At 42.5% G+C, this 25567-nt stretch overlaps 1 protein-coding gene across 1 annotated transcript in view; it reads right to left on the bottom strand.

Annotated features, from left to right (window-relative positions):
* Positions 1 to 25567, bottom strand: part of CRYBG3 (crystallin beta-gamma domain containing 3) — a 129426-nt gene that overhangs the window by 36630 nt on the left and 67229 nt on the right. The window contains exons 10-16 of the mRNA XM_066347701.1: positions 24784 to 24819; positions 21292 to 21425; positions 19094 to 19220; positions 10326 to 10468; positions 10092 to 10218; positions 9216 to 9248; positions 900 to 1009 (exon numbers count right to left, since the gene is read on the bottom strand). Coding sequence (XP_066203798.1) covers positions 900 to 1009; positions 9216 to 9248; positions 10092 to 10218; positions 10326 to 10468; positions 19094 to 19220; positions 21292 to 21425; positions 24784 to 24819 — 710 coding nt within the window. The remainder of the gene's footprint in view (positions 1 to 899; positions 1010 to 9215; positions 9249 to 10091; positions 10219 to 10325; positions 10469 to 19093; positions 19221 to 21291; positions 21426 to 24783; positions 24820 to 25567) is intronic.

Genomic DNA, 25567 nt, shown 5'->3' with positions numbered 1-25567 from the left:
TGTAAATACCTGATACGCATTATGTATTTTCTGATGGCTTTAAGCGACCCCGCCGGGGTCACGACCCACAGGTTGAGAACCACTGCTTTAAACAAACAAAAAGTTTTTTTTTTTTAAATTTAGGAATGTCTTATCTGAACAAAAAACACTAATTTTTATAGCATTCTATTATGCTATACAATAAACACATAATATAAACATTCATAATATTTACAAGATAAGATAACAGTAAAAAAAAAAAAAAATCGCCCAAATGCTCCCAAAGTGGCTAATGAGCATTCTGTTTCTCTGTTACACAATGGCTCATAATATGAGCTAGGCAAATTTATATAGGCTAACTAGCAGTTAATTAATGAATAAAAACATTTTACTTCACTGTGTATGCAAAAACAAAACAAAACAGACAAACCCAAAAAACCAGGTCAAATCTTTGTAAGTTTGAAAGAAATTTAGGCAGCTTGACCAGGAGGTAGTACAGTGGATAGAGGGTCACACTGGGATGCAGAGGACTCAAGTTCAAGACCCTGAGGTCGCTGGCTTGAGCGCGGGGTCACTGGCTTGAGCGTAGGATCATAGACATGACCCCATGGTCACTGACTTGAGCCCAAAGATGACTGGCTTGAAGCCCAAGGTTGCTGGCTTGAGACCAAAGGTCACTGGCTCGAAACCCAGGGTTGATGGCTTGTGCAAGGGGTCACTCAGTCTGCTGTAGCGCCCCAGTCAAGGCACATATGAGAAACCAATCAATGAACAACTAAGGTGCCACAATGAAGAATTGATGTTTCTCATCTCTCTCCCTTCCTGTCTGTCCCTATCTGTCCCTCTCTCTGTCTTTGACAAAAAAAGAACAAAATTTAGTCATTAAACAACAACGAAAAACACTCACTAAGCATACTTACCAACCCCGAAGAACTTTAAAAGAACATGGAGTAAGTGAAGTCAAATCAGAAATTTCTTTTGTAAAGTCAACACATTCACCTTGGAACCCTCGTTTACTGAATGCTTTGAGCTAAAACAAACAAACAAACAAAAATAATTATATAGAAAACAACTGTTTGACATCATCACAAAAGCAAAAGAAAATTTTTAGTTTCAGGTCCTTATAAAACATTCTGTTGCTATATTAGACTCATGCTTTCTCTACTAGCAATTAATCCATGTTAAGTACATTTTCCTTTAACTCACATTTTTTTTCCCTTACATGTTTTCAGGAATGTCATCATTTATTTACCATTTTCACCTATCTCTTGAACAAAATACTGGGCACAGAAGTCCAGAAAAGAATTCCACCTATTAGAGTAAATCAGAATCCCTCCACTAAAATGTGGTCCTTGTCCACTGTATCAGACAATTATCATCCCCCGTGACAAGACGACAAGGTATAAAATAATAAGCAATTTGATGCTAAATACAAAGGAGGTTTGGGTCAGTATGAAGGGTGGCTGGGATGCCCCTTCTCTCCCCAAGTCCTCCTGATGCACAGTCAGTGCAAGGGAGGAGAGACTGTGAGCCCATGCCCGCAGGGGAGCACACACATGCCAGTGAGCCCAGGAGCAGGTGATGGGACCAGAACCACGGACTGCTGGAAGACGACTTATGGTGAAGAAAGACCCCGTGTCATGCAATTCAGCTTCAGGATTCCGTTACTGGTAAGAATACCTTAAATGTACAGCTTACAGTTATATACACCTACGTTTTTACTTTAGCTCTTTTTTGCCAAGAAAAATCCATGAAATCTCAACCATAATTCCCCATAGACCAGAGATATAATATCTGCAACACTGGTGACCCTGGATCTAAAATAGGTGAGAAAAAATAAATGTGCCCTATAAATATTTCATAATACACCAGAACCTTGAAATAACATGGCCACTGGTCCACCGTGCACGGACAGGCCTGCATGGTGGCCGAGTGCGTACAATGAACTCTCTCTACTGCATCGCCCCCTCCCACTCATGCTGCCACGAAGAACAAGCTTTCTTTGATCAGTGGGTGTTCGGGTCCATCTTCCCCAGGTCTCTCAGGGGGCTGATGGGCTCTGAGTCCTGAGGAATTCTTTCCTGACTGTACCATTCTGCTTTGACCTTGCTTAATCTGATATCAAAGATCAGCCCAAACCGGGAAGTGACAGACCCAATCCCCTCTGACCAACTGTGGCTTGCACAACGTAACTTCCTACTGTGCAGCCAGGCTGTGTTTGGAGCACTGAGGCACCGAGGACTCCCTCCCACGGGAGGAGTGGCCCAGCAAGTTTCTTCCCTGGTCCTCTGGTGCAGAAGATGGCAACAAGAAGGAAGTCCAAAACAAGACAGACTGCTGGAACAATTTCCTGTACAAGAACAATTCCGAATGTCCAGGGAAATTGCCCTCAAATTCCTTGATAAGAGCATGTATTTTGATTAGTGGCTTTTCAGGCTAGTTTTTTAACGGAGAAGTTATAAAACAGGAGCCTAAAATTTAACTTCCAAAAATGTAATTTCTCCTACATGCTGATACTATCTTAATTCACAGTAAGAATGGGAAAAGCCACATGAGAACAGGGATCATGGCTGTATCATTCACTATTTGTTTTCACGGTTTATTTTTGTACCGTTGAGATTAAGATTTATATTTCAGCCTGACCAGGCGGTGGCGCAGTGGATAGAGCGTCGGACTGGGATGTTGAGGACCCAGGTTCGAGACCCCAAGGTCACCAGCTTGAGCGTGGGCCCATCTGGCTTGAGCAAAAAGCTCACCAGCTTGGACCCGAGGTCGCTGGCTTGAGCAAGGGGTTACTTGGTCTGCTGAAGGCCTGTGGCCAAGGCACATATGAGAAAGCAATCAATGAACAACTAAGGTGTTGCAATGAAAAACTGATGATTGATGCTTGACATCTCTCTCCCTTCCTGTCTGTCCCTATCTATTCCTCTGACAATCTCTCTCTGTCCTTGAAAAAAAAAAAAAAAAAAGAAAGAAAGAAAAGAAGGTTTATACTTCAATATTTCACCATGTGATGTCAAATCCTGGACAACTGACAATGCAAGTCAGACACACTTCCAATGATATAAATGTCACTGTGAACAGCGGCCACCTCTCTCTCTTAGTCTCAGCTTTCATACCTAGAAACATTCATTAAAATTCACACACATTCACACACTCACACATGCCATCTACTATAAAGTATCCTATTGATTTATGGGTTAAACTACTCTTTATACAAACTAAAAAACAGGGCCTAATGTTGATCTGAGTTTACTTTTTTTTTTTTTTATAATATTTATTTATTTATTTATTTATTTATTTTTACAGAGACAGAGAGAGAATCAGAGAGAGGGATAGATAGGGACAGACAGGAACGGAGAGATGAGAAGCATCAATCAGTTTTTTGTTGCGACACCTTGGTTGTTCATTGATTGCTTTCTCATATGTGCCTTGACCGGGGTGCTACAGCAGACCAAGTAACCCCTTGCTCAAGCCAGCAACCTTGGGTCCAAGCTGGCGAGCTTTGCTTAAACCAGATGAGCCCGCGCTCAAGCTGGTGACCTCGGGGTCTCGAACCTGGGTCCTTCCACATCCCAGTTCGATGCTTTATCCACTGCGCCACCGCCCGGTCGATCTGAGTTTACTTTTATCCATCAAATGAGATTTGGTTCATCCAAAATTTGAGTAACATCAGAAAAGTTCATTCTGCCTACCTTACAAATGCCTCAGAATAGAACAATTCTCATAATAATGTTCTGAGGATGATCCATACAGATACTGTACTTATGAACTATAATAATGAAACTGTGGTTTCTATTCTTGGTGAAATTAAGTCCCGTGAAATGCTAGCTGGATAACTATTTTGGTTTCCTTTCTAGATTAATGCAGAATGTACAAAACAACTCATATAGGTTGCTTAGAACATAGGCAAGCATTCAGATAAACAAAAGATAAGTTTATTTTAAACCACACCCAGCCCTCTGTGCCATCTGGGCATGGCTCATGTCCTACCAGCCCCCCCCCCCCAATTGACCTGTATGGAAGAAAAAAAGACACTGGTTTGCAAGGTGCCTTTTCTCATAGATTACCTTATTTCTTCTGAAGAAATATTCTTTGAGGTGGAAATGATCACAGCTTTATGAAGAAGATGTGCAGAAATGCTTTTTACTATGTACTGTTCATTTATGGTCTATATGAATAACTAACAGGTCTCAAAAATTCAATAGCCTATTTGCTGACCAAACACAGAAGTTGTACTCAATTTATCCATAATTATCAGGATACTTTTTAAATGTAATTTTATTTATTTCAATATTAAAATAATTTCTATGAGAAACATTCTATTATGTCTAAAAAAGGCTTTCTGGCCCTGGCTGATTGGCTCAGCAGTAGAGCGTTGGCCTGGTGTGTGGAAGTCCCGGGTTCGGTTCCTGGTCAGGGCACACAGGAGAAGAGCCCAGCTGCTTCTCCACCCCTCCTCCTCTCCTTCCTGTCTATCTCTCTCTCTCCCTCCCGCAACCAAGGCTCCACTGGAGCAAAGTTCGCCCAGGCACTGAGGATGGCTCCATGGCCTCTTCTTCAGGCACTAAAATGGAACCGGTTGCAATGGAGCAATGCCCCAGATGGGCAGAGAGCATCGCCCCTGGCGGGCTTGCCTGGTGGATCCTGGTCGGGTGCATGCAGGAGTCTGTCTCTCTGCCTCCCCGCTTCTCACCTAAGAAAGATACAAAAAAAAAAAAAAAAAAGACTTTCTGCTGCCCTTTGGACCTCCCTCATATAAACACGCTGATTGTGAAACAGAACCGTCTTGATTCCAATCTTCTATTACATCACACTGCTTCATATTGTAGTGTTATGTACTTTTCCCATCAGTTACATAGCCTACATTGTACTTCCCGGACTATAATGTACTTATGAACTATAATGTACTTATGAACTATTACTCTTAAAAGGGCTTGCTTTACTTGGAGAAGTAGTTCTTTTTCAGTATTTCTGGCCTTTGGATTCTAAAACAATGATCTGGTTACAGTACCATGAGAAGTTTTTTTTTTCTCTACTGCTATTGAATCCTACTGATATTTGACTAAAACTGTTGTTTTCCTATCCCCCATCAAGGATAACAGTTACCACAACTATAAGGTCTACCGGAAAGTTCTGTCCATTTTTGGAATAAAACAAAATACAAATTTTTCTTACTGTCAATAAACTTTATTAAATAATATATTTCCACACCAATCCTATCTTCCCAATATGGTCCAAAATGGTTTGCTGAGCTGAATTAAGCCTTTCTGCGATCTCTGATGTTGTCAGAAAAGGATCTTGCTCCAACATGGTCTTAACAACATCGTCATCGATCAAAGATGGTTGCCCAGAACGTGGCTTATCAGAAAGGTTGAAATCACCTGTTTCGAATTTTTTGAACCATCTTCTGCATGTCCTATCAGAAACTGTACCTTCACCAAACACTTTCAATAAATTTCTACATGTTTCTGTAGCATTTTCTTCCTTGTTGAAATTCGTATACAATACAGTGGCGTAAATGAACTTTATCAGTAGCCATGGGTACACTATCGCTTCACACATAAGACTAACGTGAATCAACTTTGTTTTAGTTAATTTGCTACGTCAGTATGTATACATTAAGTGATAAAAATAGAGAGGCACACATGCGCCAAATAAACACGTGCTTACGTATCGAAACTTGTTGTGATAGAAACGGACAGAACTTTCTGGTAGACCTTATATTAAAGATCCTGGAATCACTCTAAAATTCAATGTAGCCAAATATGCAATACAAGAAAATATCCATGGGCTTTTTCTCAGCCAGTATCACAGGGACTCGATATTTAAAGAAATCCAAACTTCTAATTATATTTGCAAATAGACTTAAAAATGATTCTAGGAGAGCAAAGTCCTTGGACGGGTCAAAGCAGGAAACTGACTAGAATTTCCCAAGGTCGGTGCCTGGCTATAACCTCCTTGAAAACAAAACTCACTATTAAAAGATTTAACTTAGTAAAATTTCTGCTTTGGACTTGCTGCGGGGGTGAGGTGATGATGACATTATGAACATAATCCACATTTTTTTTGTTTTGTTTTGTTTGGGAAAAACATTAAAAAATAAAACATCACCTGCTAAACATGAAGAACTCTCTAATGATGCTTTCTATTTTGAGTTGACAATTAGTTTTGGTGACTGAGCTTTAGTCAAAAAACAATTTTCTTAATAAAGTGTTCTATGTTTCAAATAAGACATATCATGCCTGACATACTGTGGCGCAGTGGATAGGGCACAGGCCTGAGATGCAGAGGACCCAGGTTCAAAACCCTAAGGTCACTGGCTTGAGCACAGGCTCATCTGGCTTGAGCGTGGGGGGTCGCTGGCTTGAACGTGGGATCATAGACATAACCCCATGGTTGCTGGATTGAAGCCCGTGGTTGCTGGCTTGAGCCCAAGGGCTCAGTTGGAGCCCCCAGTCAAGACACATACAAGAAAGCAATCAATGAACAGCTAAGGTGCCGCAACTATGAGTTGATGCTTCTCATCTCTCTCCCTTCCTGTCTGTCTGTCCCTCTTTGTGTCTCACTAAAAAGAAAAGACATATGACACACTTATACATCGCAATACTATCTGTATCAGCATAACTCATAATGTATATTAATCTTTTTTAATTTTGAAATTAAGTTTAATCAATAAAAGTCCATAGTCTCAGGTGAATGTCTCTATTAGCATTTGATTGAGTTGTGTGCCCCTCACCCAGAGTCAAAAAATTTCCTGTCACCATATATTTGTCCCTCTTTGCTCCCCTCCCCCAACCCCTACCCCGGTAACCACTTATATTAATCTTTACACACATACATTTTCTGGTTGTTCCTTTCTTAGGATGCTTGAGGTTCCCTTTCAAACAATCAGCATAAAAAAAATTCTTTCTCTGACTTGAACCCTGAGATGTAACTTCCTCCTTATTCGACAAAGAAAATAACTACTTCATCGGAACACAGCGTCTGAGTTGTCCAGCTATCACAGTTACTTATGAAGAAGAAAATACTTTCTAGTTACTGACTGGAACCAGAGTGTCAGCCAATCCTCTTGCTTTTATTTGGGTAAGAGAAAACAAGGAAAATGTTCTGAAAATTTGGCCCAATGGGAATAATAAGAGCTTTGATACCGAGTACACTAAGGAGGCTTTGTCTGCAGGCCACCAAACACCCAGCTATGGTCTACCTGCCAGAAACGTTTATCTCACAAGGCAACAGCTGAGCCCCATCCAGAAACCTGAAGGGAGGCTGATCTCACTGGGCGTTGCCCGCAGCTTCCTTTTCTCTTCAAGCTGCACTGGAAACGCTAAGAAGAAAATCCTCTGAACAATCTGCCCCAAACAAGGAAGTCTGTAAAGAACAACAGGGACACGGGAGAGGAACAGGGCTGAGAAGAATGTGATTTTATCTGCACTTGAAACTCAGAAAATGTGCGGTTAGGAATTATCCTCGTTTAACTCTTTAACCACTTATGGTGATTCATGTGAAAAAAGTGCTTTTAAAAGTCCACAGTTGGGAGTTCACAAAGATTCAAAACAAATATCTGGCAGGAAATGTCTCCAAATACAACAGCTTGATTACACAGGGAAAGCAAGAGCAGGTTTATAGTTATTCGTATGGAAAAAGACACGCAGTCTCCATCACAACAGCTTGTTAGCTCTGCGTTTTGTGTACTCACAACTGTAAACCTGCGTTTGCCCAACCCAGTACTGAGAAAGGAAGTGTGTCCACCAGGCCGTGAGGGAATCAGAAAATAAAACCTGACAGCACTGTGAAAAGAAACATGGTTATAGAAAGCCGATCTGAAATATACAAACGCTGACGTGAACATGAAAAACATACGCACGCAAAGAGAAGGATTCAGCATTATGTAAAGCTAGCAAATGTCAAATAATTAAAATTAATCAGTACAACTGCCTTTTTGACAAATTTCCCCAAACTTGTTATTTAAAATGAGACGGAGGGAGCAATCTCTCTCATCGCCTCTTCCTTCCGGAGTCGTACTGCTCATATCATGGTATGCCCTCCTTGATATAAAATCCTGAAAATGGTGTCAGGTACCAGAAAATGCCGATTTTGCTACTTCTTGTGTGAAAGGACACAAATTCTAAATCTCGGTTTGCTCCTCAGTAATAAACAGGATTGATTCTGGCCTGACAGAGTTAATAGAAGCACTAAGGGAATTCACTAAAGGTGGATTCCTTTTCCACCGACCTCACCCAGCCCCACAGCCGCCCTCCCTCTGACTGCTGTGTCCGTTCTCTAGCTGAGTCTGTTTCTAGTTTGTTAGTTCAGTTTGTTCATTAGATTCCGTGTATAAGTGAAATCATATGGTACTTGTCTTTCTCACTGGCTCAAGTCAGTGAGGAAGAGGGGTTAAGCAAAAAAAGAAAAAGAAAAACAAAACAACCCTCCCCCAAACTCAAAACCAACCAAAAAGCCCCTCACACAAAAAGACAACAGTATGGTGATCCCCAGAAGGAAGGGGGTGGGGAGGAAGGAGAGGGTACAGGGGGATAAATGGAGATGGAAGGAGACTTGACTTGGGTGGTGAACACACAGTATAATATAGAGAGGATGCATTATAGAATTGTACACCTGAGGTCTACATAATTTTATTACTCAACATCACCCCAATAAAGTCAATAAAAAAGTAAAAAAAAAAAAAGTATGATTTCTAGCCCTCAATGGATAATAAACAAATGTTAGGCTCCAGAGTGTCGCCCAATCTTTCAAACCACTAACAGTAGAAGAAAAAGAGTAAGGTTGCAATTTTACTAGTGCTTGTAAGAACTATCTGATTTAGGGATTAGAAACACATGTACACAATAAGCATACCATGACAGCTAGCTATTTCTCCATGGTAAGCGTACTCTTCCGAAAACAGCGTAACATACTCTGCTGAGTAAGAACAAACCATTCAAGAACAGATGGACAACAGCAAAGAAAGTGACAGAGGTTCAAAATGACCCCAAAGCGGTCAGAGCCGAATCTCTATCAGAAGAAAACAAGAAGAACTGACAAATCCCGGCCAGAAGGACCACTAACTAACAAAGTGGGCCCTCTCAGGCTCAGGGAACCCAGCACAATGCACACTGCCGACATCCGGCCACAAAAAAGTCACTGAGGGAGGGAGACAGAGTGGAAAGAGAGAAGGCATAAATACTTTCAGTAACAATCTAACAATCCCAAGGTAAGGCTGATTTTAAACATACCAAGTGTGGAGGCTCATTTATCCCAAGTGGTTCCTGAAAAACATGTCAAAACATTAAAAAAAATTGTAAACACATTATCTTAGTTGTTATTTTTTTGAAAGTTTTAAAAATATCCTTTGGGGAAAAAATAAAAAGGTCCAGACAATTTGCTGGATTTCTTGAGTTGGCCACAAACTTTAAATACTGTAACTTACTGAATTTTCTTATTATCATTTTGTGTTTGTTAGTAACTCATTTTGAGTAATACTGCACCGGAAGAAAAATGGGCACCAACACCCTTTAGAACAAGAGTCTGAACCCCACACCACCCCTCTCCCGTACCTCCCTCACGGGCACCCACAGCGCCCTCTAGTGCTTGTTTTACAAACCAAGCTTTTTTGGAATGCCCTTTCTGCACCACTTCCCTGCCTGGAAAAATGTCCCTCAATGCATTCTCTTCTGCGGCAGGGTCCCCAAGTCCCCAGTCTCTGAGTGCTCCCATTCCCCCGCTCCACTCCCATGGCTTACACACTTCATTTTCTCACTAATCCTTCTATAATTATTTGTTCCTCCGCCTGTCTCCTCAGAGAGACTGCGACCCATCGGGGCAGGCTGACTCATCTGTCTCCAGTGCATCAACAGAGCGTCTGGCATGCCAGAGGCACTAAATATTCTTGCTCAATGGATGAACCACTCAAATACCAGAGCCACTTCATTAGTGTGCTAATGTCACCTACAGCCCTCTGCGGAGTCCACACAAATTCATATGCTGTTTTCTTTTCTCTGCATATGCATGTAACACAGCTCCACAATGCCACTTTTAGAAAGCTTGCTCCACATATTCAACTGTATGACAATACATGCCTTTGGTATTAGTTATGTTCACACTTAACTCACCAGTTGGACAGGTCGTATTGACATGATTATATTATTTGATCCACCCCAGTCAAAAAAGCATTTGTATTTTCCTTTCTCTAAAATGTACTGTTCTCCACAGAAAAACTTCTGCTGGTAGGCAACCCATCTAGTAGAGATAAAAGGAAAAAGAACAAAGGTGATGCAGAATCAAGCAATCAACAATTTTAAACACCAAAGAACCTCTCAAGATTCTCAAGGTAGCAGACAACTTACACTCCACTTTTAACGTGAATGGATCTTGTTTCGCTGCCAAAGCCCATTTCTTCTAAGTCAGAAATTTCCTGATTTGTAATGTCAATAGACTTTCCATTTTCCAGGTCAGATTCAAACAGTGTGATGGAAGATTCTATAAAATTCTAAAAAGAGGCAGAGGAAGGTTTAGAAAAATGTATGCATTTTGCTTTACGAATTGCTAAGTCTGCACAATTTTCACATACTTGTGGGATACTTTTCACACACACAGGGCTACAGAGAATTTTAAATGGTACTGGAAACAACTTTAATAATTATTATTCGTAAATAGCTTTAAAAAATAAGTCTCAATTTTCCCTTTAATCAGGAAAACATTACATTTTTACATAAATGGGAATTAGTCAACAGTTGATAAATTGCGAGGACTTACAGGTTACCACATGTAACACTGATCATAAAGGAAACTAAAGTCTCACTTATGCCTAATGAGCAAAAGCTACATGAAACAAAATGAGCAAAGAGGGGGAGGACTTTATGTACTTAAGTAAAATAGAAAAAAATAAAGTCTGCTTGATAAAAAAGAAAACTATTATAAAAAGTTACATTGAGACCCTGGCTGTCTGGCTAAGTGGTAGACTGTCAACCCAGCATGTTGAAGACCTGGGTTTGATTCCTGGTCAAGGCACAAAGGAGAAGTAACTATCTGTTTCTGTCCCCATCCTCCATCCCCTTCTCCCTCTTTTTCTCTTTTCCTCCTGCAGCCATGGCTCAACTGATTCAAGTATGTTGGCCCTGGGTGCTGAGGATGGCTTTGTGGAGCCTCTACCCCAGGTGCTAAAAATAGCTCGGTTACAAGCATGTCCCCAGATGGGAAGAGCATTAGCCTCAGACAGGAGTTGCCAGGTGGATCCTGGTCAGGGTGCATGTAGGAGTCTATCTCTCCACCTCTCCCTTAAAAAAAAATTAAATTGAGAAAAAACTTTTAAATTTGTCAGATAACATATTTGAAACAAAATTAAAAGAAAACCTAAGACCCAAATTGATAAAGTAGCAAAAAACAGACAATTCATAAAAAAATAAAAAACAAGTAAGTATCTAATTTCACTAGTAAAAAGAAATTTAAAATAACTGATACAACTTTCACTTTTTAAATTAAGATAAAAAGGATCTTAAAATCCAATTTTGTCAGTGAACACTGCTGGTGGAAATACACATTGAACAGATTTTAGAAAATTATTTAGAAATATATATATATTTAAGAAATTGTTTACACTCTTAGAGCCTGAAATCAACACCCCTTTTTCAAAGTTGAATTTATTTTTAAATTTTTCTTTATTGATTTTAGAGAGGAAAGGGGGAAGAGGGGGAGAGGGGGAAGGGGGGGAAAGCGGGAAGAGGGGGAGAGGGGGAAGGGGGGGAAAGCGGGAAGAGGGGCAGGGGGAACGGGAGAAGAGGGGGAAAGAGGGAGAAACACTGATTTGTTGTTGTTCCGCTTACTTATGAATGCATAAGTTGATTCGTGTATGTGCCCTGATTGGGGAGCGAACCTGCAAACTTGCTGTATCAGGACAATGCTCTAAGCAAATGAACTGTGAACAAGGCCTAAAGTAGAATTTCTAAAAGAAACTAAATAGCAGGCAATTTATATGCAAAGATGTATTATTTGTAAGAGTGAAAGCTGAAAACAATGTAGATGTCCAAAAGATGTGTAAACTTTTACGCATCAACCACTTGATGGAATAAATATATTATGAAGAGTTTTTAATAAGCTAACAGTTAAATACATATATTCCACACTTACTACTGGCCAGAAATTTTATGTGCATTATTTTCAAAACAGCCACCTTATGAGATTTTATTACTATCATTCTCATTTTACAACTAAGAAATTGAGTGACATATAATTATACTGAGTAATATACATATTGACATAGTATATATTAAATAATATCTGTATATGTATATATACACTTATATAAAAACATATCTATATATCTGCCATTTTCCAGGTGAGGAGAGCAAGGCTTTAATAGCCTGTAAGTGGTTTGCCTTCAAGTCCCCAGAATCAGCCTCCCAGTGATGTGACAGCCTGGGTGCCACACCAACAACCCTGGCTGTGGTGACAACGTCAACTTCTAGTGCCCGAAGCACCTGAACGTGCCTTTGTCTCCTGCAATCTGAAACTGTGTAACTAGCTCAAGGCAGCTGGGAGCTGGTATCAACAGCCATCCACTAGGTCAGGCCCAATTGTAATGGGAAGGTCCTTGGGAGCTCTCATTATATGACCTTTCCTCTCACACCCTGGTGACCCTGGAATGTTCCCTCTCTGCTTATACTTCTGCCTCTACCACCACCTATTCTTTGCTCCCTGTCAGGATTTTAAGACTGAGGAAGCAGGGATAAGCTGAAACACACCCTGGGTCATTCACGGTATTATCTTGAAGTCAAATGGGACAAAGACAAAAAAAAAAAAAAAAAATCCAGATGCGTGCATGTGTGCTGTTGTGACCTTTCATTAAAATAACCTATGTTGTGCTGTGACGTCCTCCGCTTGAGCAATGCTTTGCACAGATCATATCGTGTGGGTTGTGAGGGAGGGACAGCGGTCAGGCCCGTGAGCTGGGGAGAAGGCTGAAGGATCAGGCCAGCTGGCAACAACGAGGCCCAGAGCAGAGTAGAGAAGGAGGAATCCATTGCCAAAGGGTCCACAGCCAAGTACAGGACAAGTGCTGACAGCATGAGTGCACAAGGAAATGTATTCCCACGGCTTGAGCGTGTGTGCTTCCTGCTCGGTCTTGGCCGAGGGCCGCTGCTGTCGCTCGCCTCTCTTCATCTTCTGCTGTGTTTATTCAAGGCTTTTCATGCCTTATAGCTTTTGCTTCCATTTTTTTCCCCTAAGTAGCCTTCTGAACTACTCTCCCAGTTTTGACCCTCTCTGCATTTTCCCCTCAAACCTACCAAATATAATACAATATCTGATCTAGTTGACTGGCTGCCATCAATATGGTGCCCCTTCTGGGCAGAGCTCTGACTCCAAGCCAGCTCCAATCACCTGGAGCTACACGTTCAGGGTCACATGTACAAGGCCTGGTCTAAACTATTTTTAAAGAAACAATAGCCTGACCAGGCGGTGGCGCAGTGGATAGAGCGTCGAACTGGGATGCAGAGGACCTGGGTTCGAGACCCCGAGGTCGCCAGCTTGAGCGCGGGCTCATCTGGTTTGAGCAAAAAGCCCACCAGTTTGAACCCAAGGTCACTGGCTCCAGCAAGGGGTTATTTGGTCTGCTGGAGGCCGTCAAGGCACATATGAGAAAGCAATCAATGAACAACTAAGGTGTTGCAACGCGCAATGAAAAACTAATGATTGATGCTTCTCATCTCTCTTCGTTCCTGTCTGTCTGTCCCTGTCTATCCCTCTCTCTGACTCACTCTCTGTCTCTGTAAAAAATAAATAAAAAAAATTAATAATAAAAAAAAGAAACAATATACAAAAAAACCTTTAAACTGTCTTGCTCAGGAGGTGACTGCAATGGGCACTCCCGGTTACGCCCTGAGTGAGCCCTCGAGGTTACTAGGTCACTGTCATCCCCAGTTCATTAGGCATAATTAAATAACACTGAAAGTCACCCTGACTTAAGTGGAGCTCTATCGAGCCAGAAGAATGAAGAATGATGGAATGACCTCAAATCTCGATTCCATTTTATATAATTTTTTTTTTTCCTGAAGCTGGAAACGGGGAGAGTCAGACAGACTCCCGCATGCGCCCGACCAGGATCCACCCGGCACGCCCACCAGGGGCGATGCTCTGCCCACCAGGGGGCGATGCTCTGCCCCTCTGGGGCGTCGCTCTTCCGCGACCAGAGCCACCCTAGCGCCTGGGGCAGAGGCCAAGGAGCCATCCCCAGCGCCCAGGCCATCTTTGCTCCAATGGAGCCTTGGCTGCAGGAGGGGAAGAGAGAGACAGAGAGGAGAGACAGAGAGGAAGGAGAGGGGGAGGTGGGGAAGCAAATGGGCGCTTCTCCTATGTGCCCTGGCCGGGAATCGAACCCGGGTCCCTCGCACGCCAGGCCAACTCTCTACTGCTGAGTCAACCGGCCAGGGCCCCATTTTATATTTTTAAAGCACTGAAATCTGTGTTAAAATCTAGACAGTTTAATAGAGTTGCAGGTACAATAAGTACTCCGCTGCTGGAGAAAACGAACAAGCAGTTGCTGCAGGACCAGAGAGAAGTGATTTGATTATTTTAAATTCCATACAACCCCTCAGCGGACTGGGCCCTGGAGCTCTTATGCTACAACTGCCGCTGTCCCTGCGTGACATAAGACACCAGTGAAGACCCAGTATACCCATTAATGCAGGAGAAATACTGGTCTCCGCTGCATTCCACCTGATTCCAGAGATCTGAAAGGAGGCCCAAAGTCTTAACAGCGTAACAAAAGCAGATCTAAAAGCTAGTAAAATACTGAGGAAAACAAGTTTACCAAGAGTTCTGTCAAGCAAACCAAGGAATAAAACTTCCTTCTTTAATCCCTGGAGTCTAAATGCTGCTATATTCCTTCTGGTTTTGTCCTTTAAAAAACAATCAACTGCAAGTCAACACATCTGCCTGGAATTAGGAACACATTCTGGTTGTGCTCTCCAAAGCCCTCAGGACACAGATCGCGTGATCCCCAAGGAACAGCCCAGGATCTGATCTGGTAGATGCACAGTGCTTGTGTTCTGGAGCGAGGCATTAGAAAACTGCATTGTAGTATGCAGTTTTCCTATCTATCCTCTTGTTGATTTTATATTACTTCAGCGTAGGTTTTAAATGTAGCACTTCACTCCTTCCAAGGTTAGAGACATCTGAGAGTCCATGTGGATAAAAGATGTCTCAAATAAATTTTTTTTTATAATTTAGTGATGGGGGGGGGAAGAGAGACAGGCTCCCACATGCACATGCACTCCAACCGGGATCCACCTGGTAAGCCCCCTATGGGGTGATGCTCTGCCCATCTGGGGTGTTGCTCCCTTGCTCAGCAACCGACCTATTTTTAGCGCCTGAGGCAGAGGCCAAGGAGCCAGCCTCAGTTCCCAGGGCCAACTTGCTGAAGCCAATTGAGCCACAGCTCTAGGAAGGGATAGAGAGAGAGAGAGAGAGAGAGAAAGAAAGAGGGACTGGGGAGAGGTGGAGAAGCAGATGGGCGCTTCTCCTGTGTGCCCTGACCAGGAATCAAACCGGGATAATTCACATGCCTGCAGAGGCTCTACCACGGAGCCAACCAGCCAGGGCTGTCTCACATCAACTCTACCTGCTAATTTCTTTATATAAATATATGTCTGTGGCAACCACAAAGCTTTAAAACCTATATCCAAATACTGTACTATATACTTAAATTTTTCAAAGAGGGTAGATCTTACGTTTAGTCTTCTTATAACTTATAAAAAAGTGATAACAAACAAGATGGAAGAAAATTTTGGAAGGTGATGAATAGGTCCATGGCCTTGATAGAGGTGATGGTTTCAGAGGTGTAACTTACTGCAAAACTCACTGAGTACTGTATACATTAAATACGTACAGCTTCTTACATGGCAAATAAAGTGGGTTTTGAAAAAGAGAACTCCCCAATTATATGCTACACCTAGAGAATATAAAACTTTTTAATGTATAACTTGATAAACTAGCTTTCAAAGCATTTCCATAACACATACATATTTAAATCTAAACTTTCTAAATATGTATAGATTTTTTAGTATAGTCCTCTGGAACTATTTTAGTGAACATAAATTTAAATTTTCAGTAAACTGTCTGAAAGTTCATGTAAATAATTATTTATTATATGTGTGTGTATTGGTCTGCAACGTCACCATATATTTATAACTACGAATGAATACTAATATCCTTCGGTTGAATGAGATCCAGGACTCCACTGCTGAGGTGCTTGTTTAGTCTAACCATTTTTGTAAAGGAGGGAAATGAATTATTTGGTAGAGGCTCCAGAGTCAGGCAGACTTGCCCTCAAGTCCCAGCTCTACACTCGGCACAGCACCGTGAAGATCCTCCGTGTCTGTATCTGCAAGCTGGGAGTCATGAGAGTATCTCATTGTCTTTGTGAAGATTAAGTGTAAGTATGCATGTCAAGTCCTGGACAAATGCTATATTATTTATTTTTTTTTGTATTTTTCTGAAGCTGGAAACGGGGAGAGACAGTCAGACAGACTCCCGCATGCGCCCGACCAGGATCCACCCGGCACGCCCACCAGGGGGCGACGCTCTGCCCACCAGGGGGCGATGCTCTGCCCCTCTGGGGCGTCGCTCTTTTGCAACCAGAGCCACTCCAGCGCCTGGGGCAGAGGCCAAGGAGCCATCCCCAGTGCTCGGGCCATCCTTGCTCCAATGGAGCCTCGCTGCGGGAGGGGAAGAGAGAGACAGAGAGGAAGGAGAGGGGGAGGGGTGGAGAAGCAGATGGGCGCTTCTCCTGTGTGCCCTGGCCGGGAATCAAACCCGGGACTTCTGCACGCCAGGCCGATGCTCTACCACTGAGCCAACCGGCCAGGGCCAAATGCTATATTATTACAATGAGGATTAAGAAAGCATCTTTAACTATAACCTAACAATTAATCTTCTAATTTTTTAAAAAAACCTAATTTAAAGAGAATAAAAGATTTTCTTTGAAGGGTATTTTTATTTATTTACATAAAGACTGTGTCATCATTTTTGTAAATGGTGCAAATTTTGTGTGCAGCACTAATTAACGTGTCAATTTGTGCCGATTTTCAAATGTATATTATCACAGACTCGATCAAACATTTCCCAATTATTTAGCTATACAGGATGGGACAAAAGTAGGTTTAGAGTGGTATCCATTTTTCAAATGCAGTAATTATTATTCTTGTATTATTATTTACTTAATTATATTTGAACGTGGATACCACTGTAAAGCTAGTTTTGCGCCACAGAGTTAATTCTGGTATTTATTCTTGCTAAATATTTACAGGGTCAGCAATGCTTCCATCTGGGCTCTCTTTTTCAAATAAGGAAGGAAAAGAGAGGTGTTGAATGCTAGGTGGAAGATGTGTTGAATCGTGACCCATAGTTCTTTCTCTAAGCGTGTGGTCAAAAGGACCTTGGAAAAAAACAAGGTGAAGGCTCTAGTTTTGTACTGCTTGCCTTTTAGTGGTCAAGCAAGGAGAGGCCAGGTAGAGAAAACCTGTGGTCTGTTGTATATTGTGGACTAAATACCTCAAAAGTTATCTATCCATTGCTCAAGTAAATTCAGTGCCCAGTCTTCAAGGGACTGCCTTATATTTCTCCCAGGTACAACTGGTTTCCAACTTTCCTAATGACAAGAATCATTCGTGAAAAATAAAATGCTCCCTGTTCCCTGTGCTTCGTTTCTCGTTCTGGATCCCTGCGGTCGGACCAGGCGAGGGGTTGTGACAGCTGAGGCTGGCCCCAGCAGACAGAGCCCTGGAGGGCCAGAGCACACAACCCGGTGCTCATCCAGCGTCCGGGGGGACCCAGTAACCAGCCTTCACTTCATTATCAGTTCCTTCAGAGAGGGCTGCAGACTATGCCAGAGAGCTCAGAATTTACATGGGTCAAGTTTATTTTGGAAAGAGACTGCAGTGGTAACTCCCTATTCATAAGGAGTTATTCATAACCACGCCCCTCTGAACATATTCAAGTCTCCACAGCTGGTCAGAGAAATAAGCAACCTCTGATAAGCCCTGATATCCTGTAGAACTCTACCATTTATCTCCTCCATGCCTTGTCAGCTTTCTCCGGGAGTCCTGAAGGTTCTAGTCTTCTTTTCTCCAGACTTAACTCCCTCCACACCATGCCTTGATACAGTCACCTCAAAGATCTTTCTAAACCACTAACGTAATCCTACTCGCTAGGTCTAAAATCCATCAGCGGCTGAAGGTCAAGTCAAGAACACAAATCTCAACTCCTTAAGGTGGCGTATAAGGCCCTTCCTTATCTGGCTCTAGACACATCTTCCCAAACGTCTTCCTCATATGCTGACTAAACTGTATTCCCAGACATGCCCCCTTTTCCTTAACACTGCCGTTTCTCAACCTCAGCACTATTAACATTTTGGGTCAAATGATTCCTTCTTTGCTGGGGGTAAGGGATGAGGGGGTGAGCCTGTGAATTGCAGGTGTTTAGCAGTATCACTGGCCTCTACCCACTAAATGTCAGTAGCCTCCAACCCCCCCCCCAAGTCATGACAATACAGTATTTCTTCAGACACTGCCAATGTCCCCTAGACTCGGGTACAATCACCCCACGCTGAGGACCACTGGCTTACACCTGTACCTTCAAAGGTAGTGTTTTGGCAACACTACCTTTCCCCTTCACCCTGTCTTGAATTTCTTCACTTGGCTAACTCCTTCCTGAACTCGAAATTTCAGTTCAGCTGTCACCTTAACTTCCTCTCACTTCCAAGCAGAAGTAACTGACCTTTTCTGACTACCCTGAGTTCTTTGTGCTCAGTCTCACCATAATCAAAACGGTATCAACCATTTACATAAGCGTTACTTCCCTACCGGCCTGCCTGCGCTGTGAGTGCAGGGGCTGACTCTCAGCCCCCGTATCTCCAGCACCTGGCACAATCCAGTTCGCAGAGGAGGTGTTTCAAAACATGTGCAATTAACAGATGAAAAGTAAATATAAGTATTCTAGAATAATTGTGGCAGTTAAGAAAAACAGGCAAGTCACATAAATATATAGTTCAGTGCCCTCAGAGATCACGTCCAGTTTTTCTAGAAAGATAAAGAGATAAAGAATTTGGGAGCTAACTCACAGCTTGTAAGTACCGGAAAGACAAGATGGGGCCACTCAATGCCCTACAGGTATTGCTGTCTTCAAAATCTCCTTCTTCAAGCAAGAATTGCAGGCCTTTAAAATGTTCTTTTTCATAGGCAACCCACCTAGAAATACAGGACACCAACAGAGCCATTCATGAAACTAGTCAAGAAAGAAAAAAAATCATGATAAAGCACCTAGGTCAACATCACCATTTTGTTACTGTTTAAAAAGACAAATGGTGTGTGCTTACGGATCAGTAATTTTTACAGTTTAGAGGTTTTTCCCAACAAAAGGTTTAACTGTTGTAGAATGCAACAAAGCAATGCTCATTATAGTTCGTGGTCTAGCTTGATACCACATTTCAAAATGGTTAAAGAATAGTTTGCCCAGTAAAAAAGAATGGAAAACACAAATAGGCAATGAGAAAAGTTACAAACCCACAGAGACTCAAAGATAATCATTCTTTTTTTTTTTTTTTTTTTTTTTTTTTTTTGTATTTTTCTGAAGCTGTAAACGGGGAGAGACAGTCAGACAGACTCCCGCATGCGCCCGACCGGGATCCACCCGGCGCGCCCACCAGGGGTGACGCTCTGCCCACCAGGGGGCGATGCTCTGCCCCTCCGGGGCGTCGCTCTGCTGCGACCAGAGCCACTCTAGCGCCTGGGGCAGAGGCCAAGGAGCCATCCCCAGCGCCCAGGCCATCCTTGTTCCAATGGAGCCTTGGCTGCGGGAGGGGAAGAGAGAGACAGAGAGGAAGGGGGGGTGGAGAAGCAAATGGGCGCCTCTCCTTTGTGCCCTGGCCGGGAATCGAACCTGGGTCCCCCGCACGCCAGGCCAACGCTCTACCGCTGAGCCAACCGGCCAGGGCTCAAAGAGAATCATTCTTGTTTCATTGATTCAGCCCTTCTGGAATCACAGAATGATTGTTATATTAAATTTTTATTTAGGGTCTAAGTTAAAGGAACCTCTCACCGGGCCTCAGACCTACAGCCCATTACAGGGGGGCTTAGCAAAGAGAAACCGGGAAATGCGACTGGGCGGGGCTTAGCCGGGTGGCCTGCACTGTATGCGAAGACTTCTGTACGTCTTCGTGGTGGGAGATGCTGCCCCCGCCCTTTTATCCATGGCGATCATGGAAAAAGGAGCGCTGTGGCAGGGTGCGTTTCAGGGACACGTTTCTTGATTCCTAATCTAAAACTGCCAGTCTAGAACACTGATGAACACCACTAGTCAGGACGCCGCTCCAGGACACCTCACGGAGGGAGCAGCCGGAGCAGTGACTGCAGGGTGGGTGCACCTGGCTCACCAGGCACGTCGGCCTGCTGCAGTCGGAGGGGGACACGCTCCCGGGCCACAGTCCAAGGATGACTGTTTCCGGCTCCTGGGCTGGGAAGTCTAAATTCTGGAGTTTGACAGAGGGAAGCTTCGCAGGGCTGACTACTACATTTTCTTCATATTTGTTCAAGCACTTCATAAAATTTGAAAATTCAAGAAAAAATAAAATTGAAAGAAAAAAATAAATGTATTCTTATGAAAATATATTTACCAAAACAAAATAATTAAATGATTATCAAAATGTGAGACCAGTTAGGTACACAACCCACCTATCTACCATATTGCATAGTCTCCTACATTCCCATTTGGGCTGGAATGGCCATCACTTGATTTTCTGCTGGAGACTGCAAAGTCTGTGTCTCTAATGGGTCTATACTTATGAGTTCTTCGGGGGTTTCCAAAAGCAGTTCAGGGTCAGAGGTTAACCAAAATCAAACATGCCTGACTTTGAAACAGACAACCGAGGCTAGTCCTTTGATGAGGAGGCTTGCTGTCAATGTCCTCAGCACACAAAGCCAACTAAGATCAACAGAACAGAGGACTAAAACTAGGGCTCTCATCCATGTTCAGTCTGTGAGAAAGATAATTTTATCTGCAGTCCTTATTTCTATACCATCCTCAGTAACACTAAGTGCTGAAGTTTTAGAAACTGTTTTCTGTATTTAATCTATCTCAAAATTTGCAGCACCATGAGTTTGCAAAAAGGTATTAGTAACTAATATGTTTTATCTCCCATATTATCAAAGGAATTTTTATCGTCAAACTAAGGCACATTGTTTTTGTTCTGCTTTGCACATTTTTTGGTACTGCCCTTCAAAAACAGACTACTAAATCAACTACTGAGAATATGACACTCACACTCCACCGATGACACGAATTGATCCAATTCCGTGAAAGTCCTTGTCATTTTTTAAAAAATTAGGGACAGAATCTATATGTTCACTAAACTCTTTGGCCTGTCCATGGAAGTGAGGTTTTTCGTAAATAATAACCTGAAAAATATGAAAGAAAATTATTTAACACGCTCATATTTTAGAATAGATACACACTGATTTACTAAAGTGGCACTCAAGATAGCAACATGAATAGGGACCGTCTATTTTTTCATTAATATAAGCTTATAATAGGGCACATTACACTGTCTGATAGTCACAAGGAGTAAAACGAGTCTCTAGCATCATAAAGATAAAATACCTTCATTAACAGTATACTTCTCTCATATTAATACACTCAGGGCTAATCACATTGTTCTGGTTACCAAAATCCTAGGACTATCTCCTAGGATCAACTGTCTTACAACTGGTTTTGGTTTTTTTCCCCAGAGACAGAGAGAGAGAGTCAGAGCGGGGGATAGATAGGGACAGACAGGAACGAAGAGAGATGAGAAGCATCAATCATCAGTTTTTCATTGCGAGACCTTGGTTGTTCGTTGATTGCTTTCTCATATGTGTCTTGACCACGGGCCTTCAGCAGACCAAGTGACCCCTTGCTGGAGCCAGCGACCTTGGGTAAAAGCTGGTAAGCTTTTTTTTTTTTTTTTTTTTTTTTTTTTTTTTGTTCAAGCCAGATGAGCCCTTGCTCAAGCTTGGCGACCTTGGGGTCTCGAACCTGGGTCTTACGCTTCCCAGTCCGATGCTCTATCCACTGCGCCACCGCCTGGTCAGGCCACAACTGTTTCTTGAATTATCCTTCCCAGGTTTACCCTCTGGTTAGATTTTAATATAAACCTGCCTTATATTTATTGAATTTCCTCTATAAGGAATAAAACCTCTCTTGAGGTTCCAGGACATAATAGTAATGAGTTATCTATTAATTTGAGAAAACATATGCTGTTTCTTAAAACAGTCCTATGATTGTTATTATTCAATGTGAAAAAATAGGTAAATTCTTGAATCTAAGTACAAAATTCCTAAAAATAAAAAATGATTGAAAAATTCTAGTATTTTTATTCCATATTTGACTTAAATTGGGGGTATACGTGTAGAAGGAAATAAATTCTCAGCATTTCATTTACTTCAAATATGGATTGGTACAAATATTTCGCTTCTACCATTTTGATGCTCTTTATTCCCAAGTCTGAGCTGCCCTTAGTATATGGAAGTGGTAACAGCGATAGCGTATCCATCGCTGTCACCCAGTCCTGTTGGTGGTGGAGAGCATAATTTGTGCACTACAGGCGACCCACGGCCTTAAGATCCCATGTTTAAACACAATGAACCCGCAGGTCACGGCGCTCTTCTTTTTAAAAACGTGTAAAATTACACAGACTGACATAAATATGCAGTGCTGCTCTTGCAGTTTTCTACCTATTAAGTTTTCACTAGGGGCGGTGTCGGAATTAATGAAGTTTTATTTGGGTTTAGTACGTGCTACATATGCTGAACACACTCAAACCAAGAAAGAAGCAATAATTCTTTGATGAGTAAGCCATAAACTAACCTCTGACCGATTGAAAACTGTGACTGTCTCTGACAGCCACGCCATTCAGACACCTCTATAACCTGTCAAACTGCAAATGTCCAAGGAAGACCCAGCCTGCGGCACGAGAAGTTCTCATTCAGCAAACAAAGGATTGAGACAGGAGTCACTCAGGGAGTGTCACGGCTAATTCTGCATCTATTAGGTCCCTGGTTTGAAACTTTGATTACAAGTTAGACTCACCTGGGGAGCTCTGAAAATATATGACCACACCCCAGACCAAAACAGCATCTCTGTGGGCGGAACCCAGGCAGAGCTGTTCCTGTATGTGCCCCGACCAGAGCATTGAACTGGCAACCTTCATGCTCCAGAATGAAGCTCCAACCAACTGAGCTATCTGGCCAGGGCTTAATTTTTATTGATTTTTAGAGAGATAGAGAGGGGAAGGAAGAGATCGGGGAGGGGGAAGGAAAGCATTCATTTGTTATTCCACTCAGTCAAGCACCTCTTTGGTTGCTTCCTGTGTGTCCTGACCGGACTTCAAAACCATAACCTTGTCATTTGAGGATAACGCTCTTAACCGACTGAACTAACCAGTCAGGGCCCAGGCAAAGTATTTTTAAAAAGTCTCAGATAAGTATGATTTCATCATACAGCCAAGATGTATTAAATACACTCTGCTAATAAGTTCCAAAAGACTCCATCTATGTCAGTGTTTTTCAACCAACCAGTCCACGGACTGGTGCTGGTCCACAAAAGAGTTAACCACATACACCACCAAGGTGGTTAACTCTTTTGCGGACCAGCATGAAATTTCTGGTGAACTGTCACTGGGCCATGGACCAGGTTGAGAAACATTGATCTAGGCCCTGGCTGGTTGGCTCAGTGTACGGATGTCCCAGGCTCGATTCCCACTCAGGACACACAGGAGAAGTGACCATCTGCTTCTCCACCCCTCATCACACCCCCTTCTCTCCCTCTGCACCTCCCCCAGCCAGTGGCTCAACTAGTTCCAGCATGGCCCCAGGAGCTGAGGACTGCTCGCTTGGTCCAAGCGCATCAGCCTTAGGAGCTGAAAAGAACAGCTCGGTTGATTCGAGCATGGGCCCCAGACAGGGGTTGCCGGGTGGATCCTGCACATGCAGGAGTCTATCTCACTATTTCCTCTCCTCTCACTTAAGAGAAAAGAAAAACACTGATCTATGCAATTGAGAGAATGGCAGTCAATTCTGTATATTAGGAAGCCCCCACATGGGAGGTCTGGATAAGTAGTGTCTTGTTTTGGAGGGAAGGAGGAAAATGGATGAACCCGCGCCTCCACACCTGCCTCTGGAGACGCTGCGACCCAATGAAGCAGGGGTGTGTGTGCATCTTCTGTCACTGCTCTGTTCATCCTCCGATCTCTCCTTACACACATTTAATAATCGGATTTCTTCCTCTTTCCAAAATGGGCTTAATCTTGACACCAGTCTAGCTTTCACTGCCTCTACCCTTCCCTTCAAATACTCATAATTTAAAACACTGCCATCTAATTGATGAGAACTATCTACACCTTCTGGTCATCCTTGATCTCCTTCTTGACTGCCACTCTCACAGGCATGCTGGTTACCTCCCCTTCCACGTCTGGCGGTCACCTATAACCCACCCCAAACCAAAATCAAATTGATCACCTTTCCGATACACAGGTACTTACTGGGTTTGGCTAGGTTTCGGGACAGACCTCGGTCGCTGCGTTCTGACCCCAACCCCTGCATTCAGAGCCTGGGCCCTCGGCAAGCATTTCGGGCAGTCACTTCCCACCACCCCGACGTCCGAGAGCGAGGCACTGTTGACCTATCTTCAGGTAACTGTTGTCTATTTTAACGGTTCATAACGGTTGAAGATTAATACTCAAACTATTCAGCCTGCTACAAAAGTCTGTTCAAAACATACCTTCAGGTTCATAGGCACTTCCACCTTCAGTCCACCCTAAAGAGGAGAAGAAATTTTAATGTCAGATACACAAATACTTGAAAGTAACTATGAGATGTATATCGGTTACACCAAAATCTGATTAGTCAAGATTACATACCAGTGAAATTCTAGCAATAAACTAAAAATTTTAAGACCTCTCCAATAGTGCTATCAAAAATCAAGTCACACTTCTCTACATCAATGTAGAAGGGGCCAGAGATATTAAACAGATACTTTCCACATTATTAACTACTACAGGAAGGAAACTGAACTTTAGTCCTTAAGCACACATAAGCAATTAAAGATTTAATCCCACTACAGACTATTCAAAAATAAGAAAGAAGTTGCTTATAGATGTAAAAATCTAATTTGGCAGAAGAGATTTTTAAACCACTTATTACTAAATATCTTTTCTAAATTAGACAGAACACTTCCCCTTCCAAGTTTGTCAATATGTTTTTATCACATTTAATGTCTTTGTGACCTCAAGGTTGTGGAGCATAAAAAGTAGCTCTCTCCTCACAAAGACCCTAATTCTCTAATCTACTTGTTTCTAATGCTATCCCACATTACAGTATCTTTTACAATTTCTTAGTTTGTCTTGCTCTGAAAATTTTGTGTGTGTGTGTGTGTGTGTGTGTGTGTGTGTGTGTGTGTGACAGAGAGAGAGAGAGAGAGACACACACAGGAAGGGAGAATGAAGAGAAGCATCAATTCTTTATTGTGGCTCCTTAGTTGTTCATTGACTGCTTTCCCATATGTG

Source organism: Saccopteryx leptura, chromosome 8 (assembly GCF_036850995.1).
Source record: "Saccopteryx leptura isolate mSacLep1 chromosome 8, mSacLep1_pri_phased_curated, whole genome shotgun sequence".
NCBI classification, from domain to species: Eukaryota; Metazoa; Chordata; class Mammalia; order Chiroptera; family Emballonuridae; genus Saccopteryx; species Saccopteryx leptura.
The sequence above is the reverse complement of the archived record's forward strand: the minus strand, read 5'-3'. Positions and strand labels throughout refer to the sequence as shown.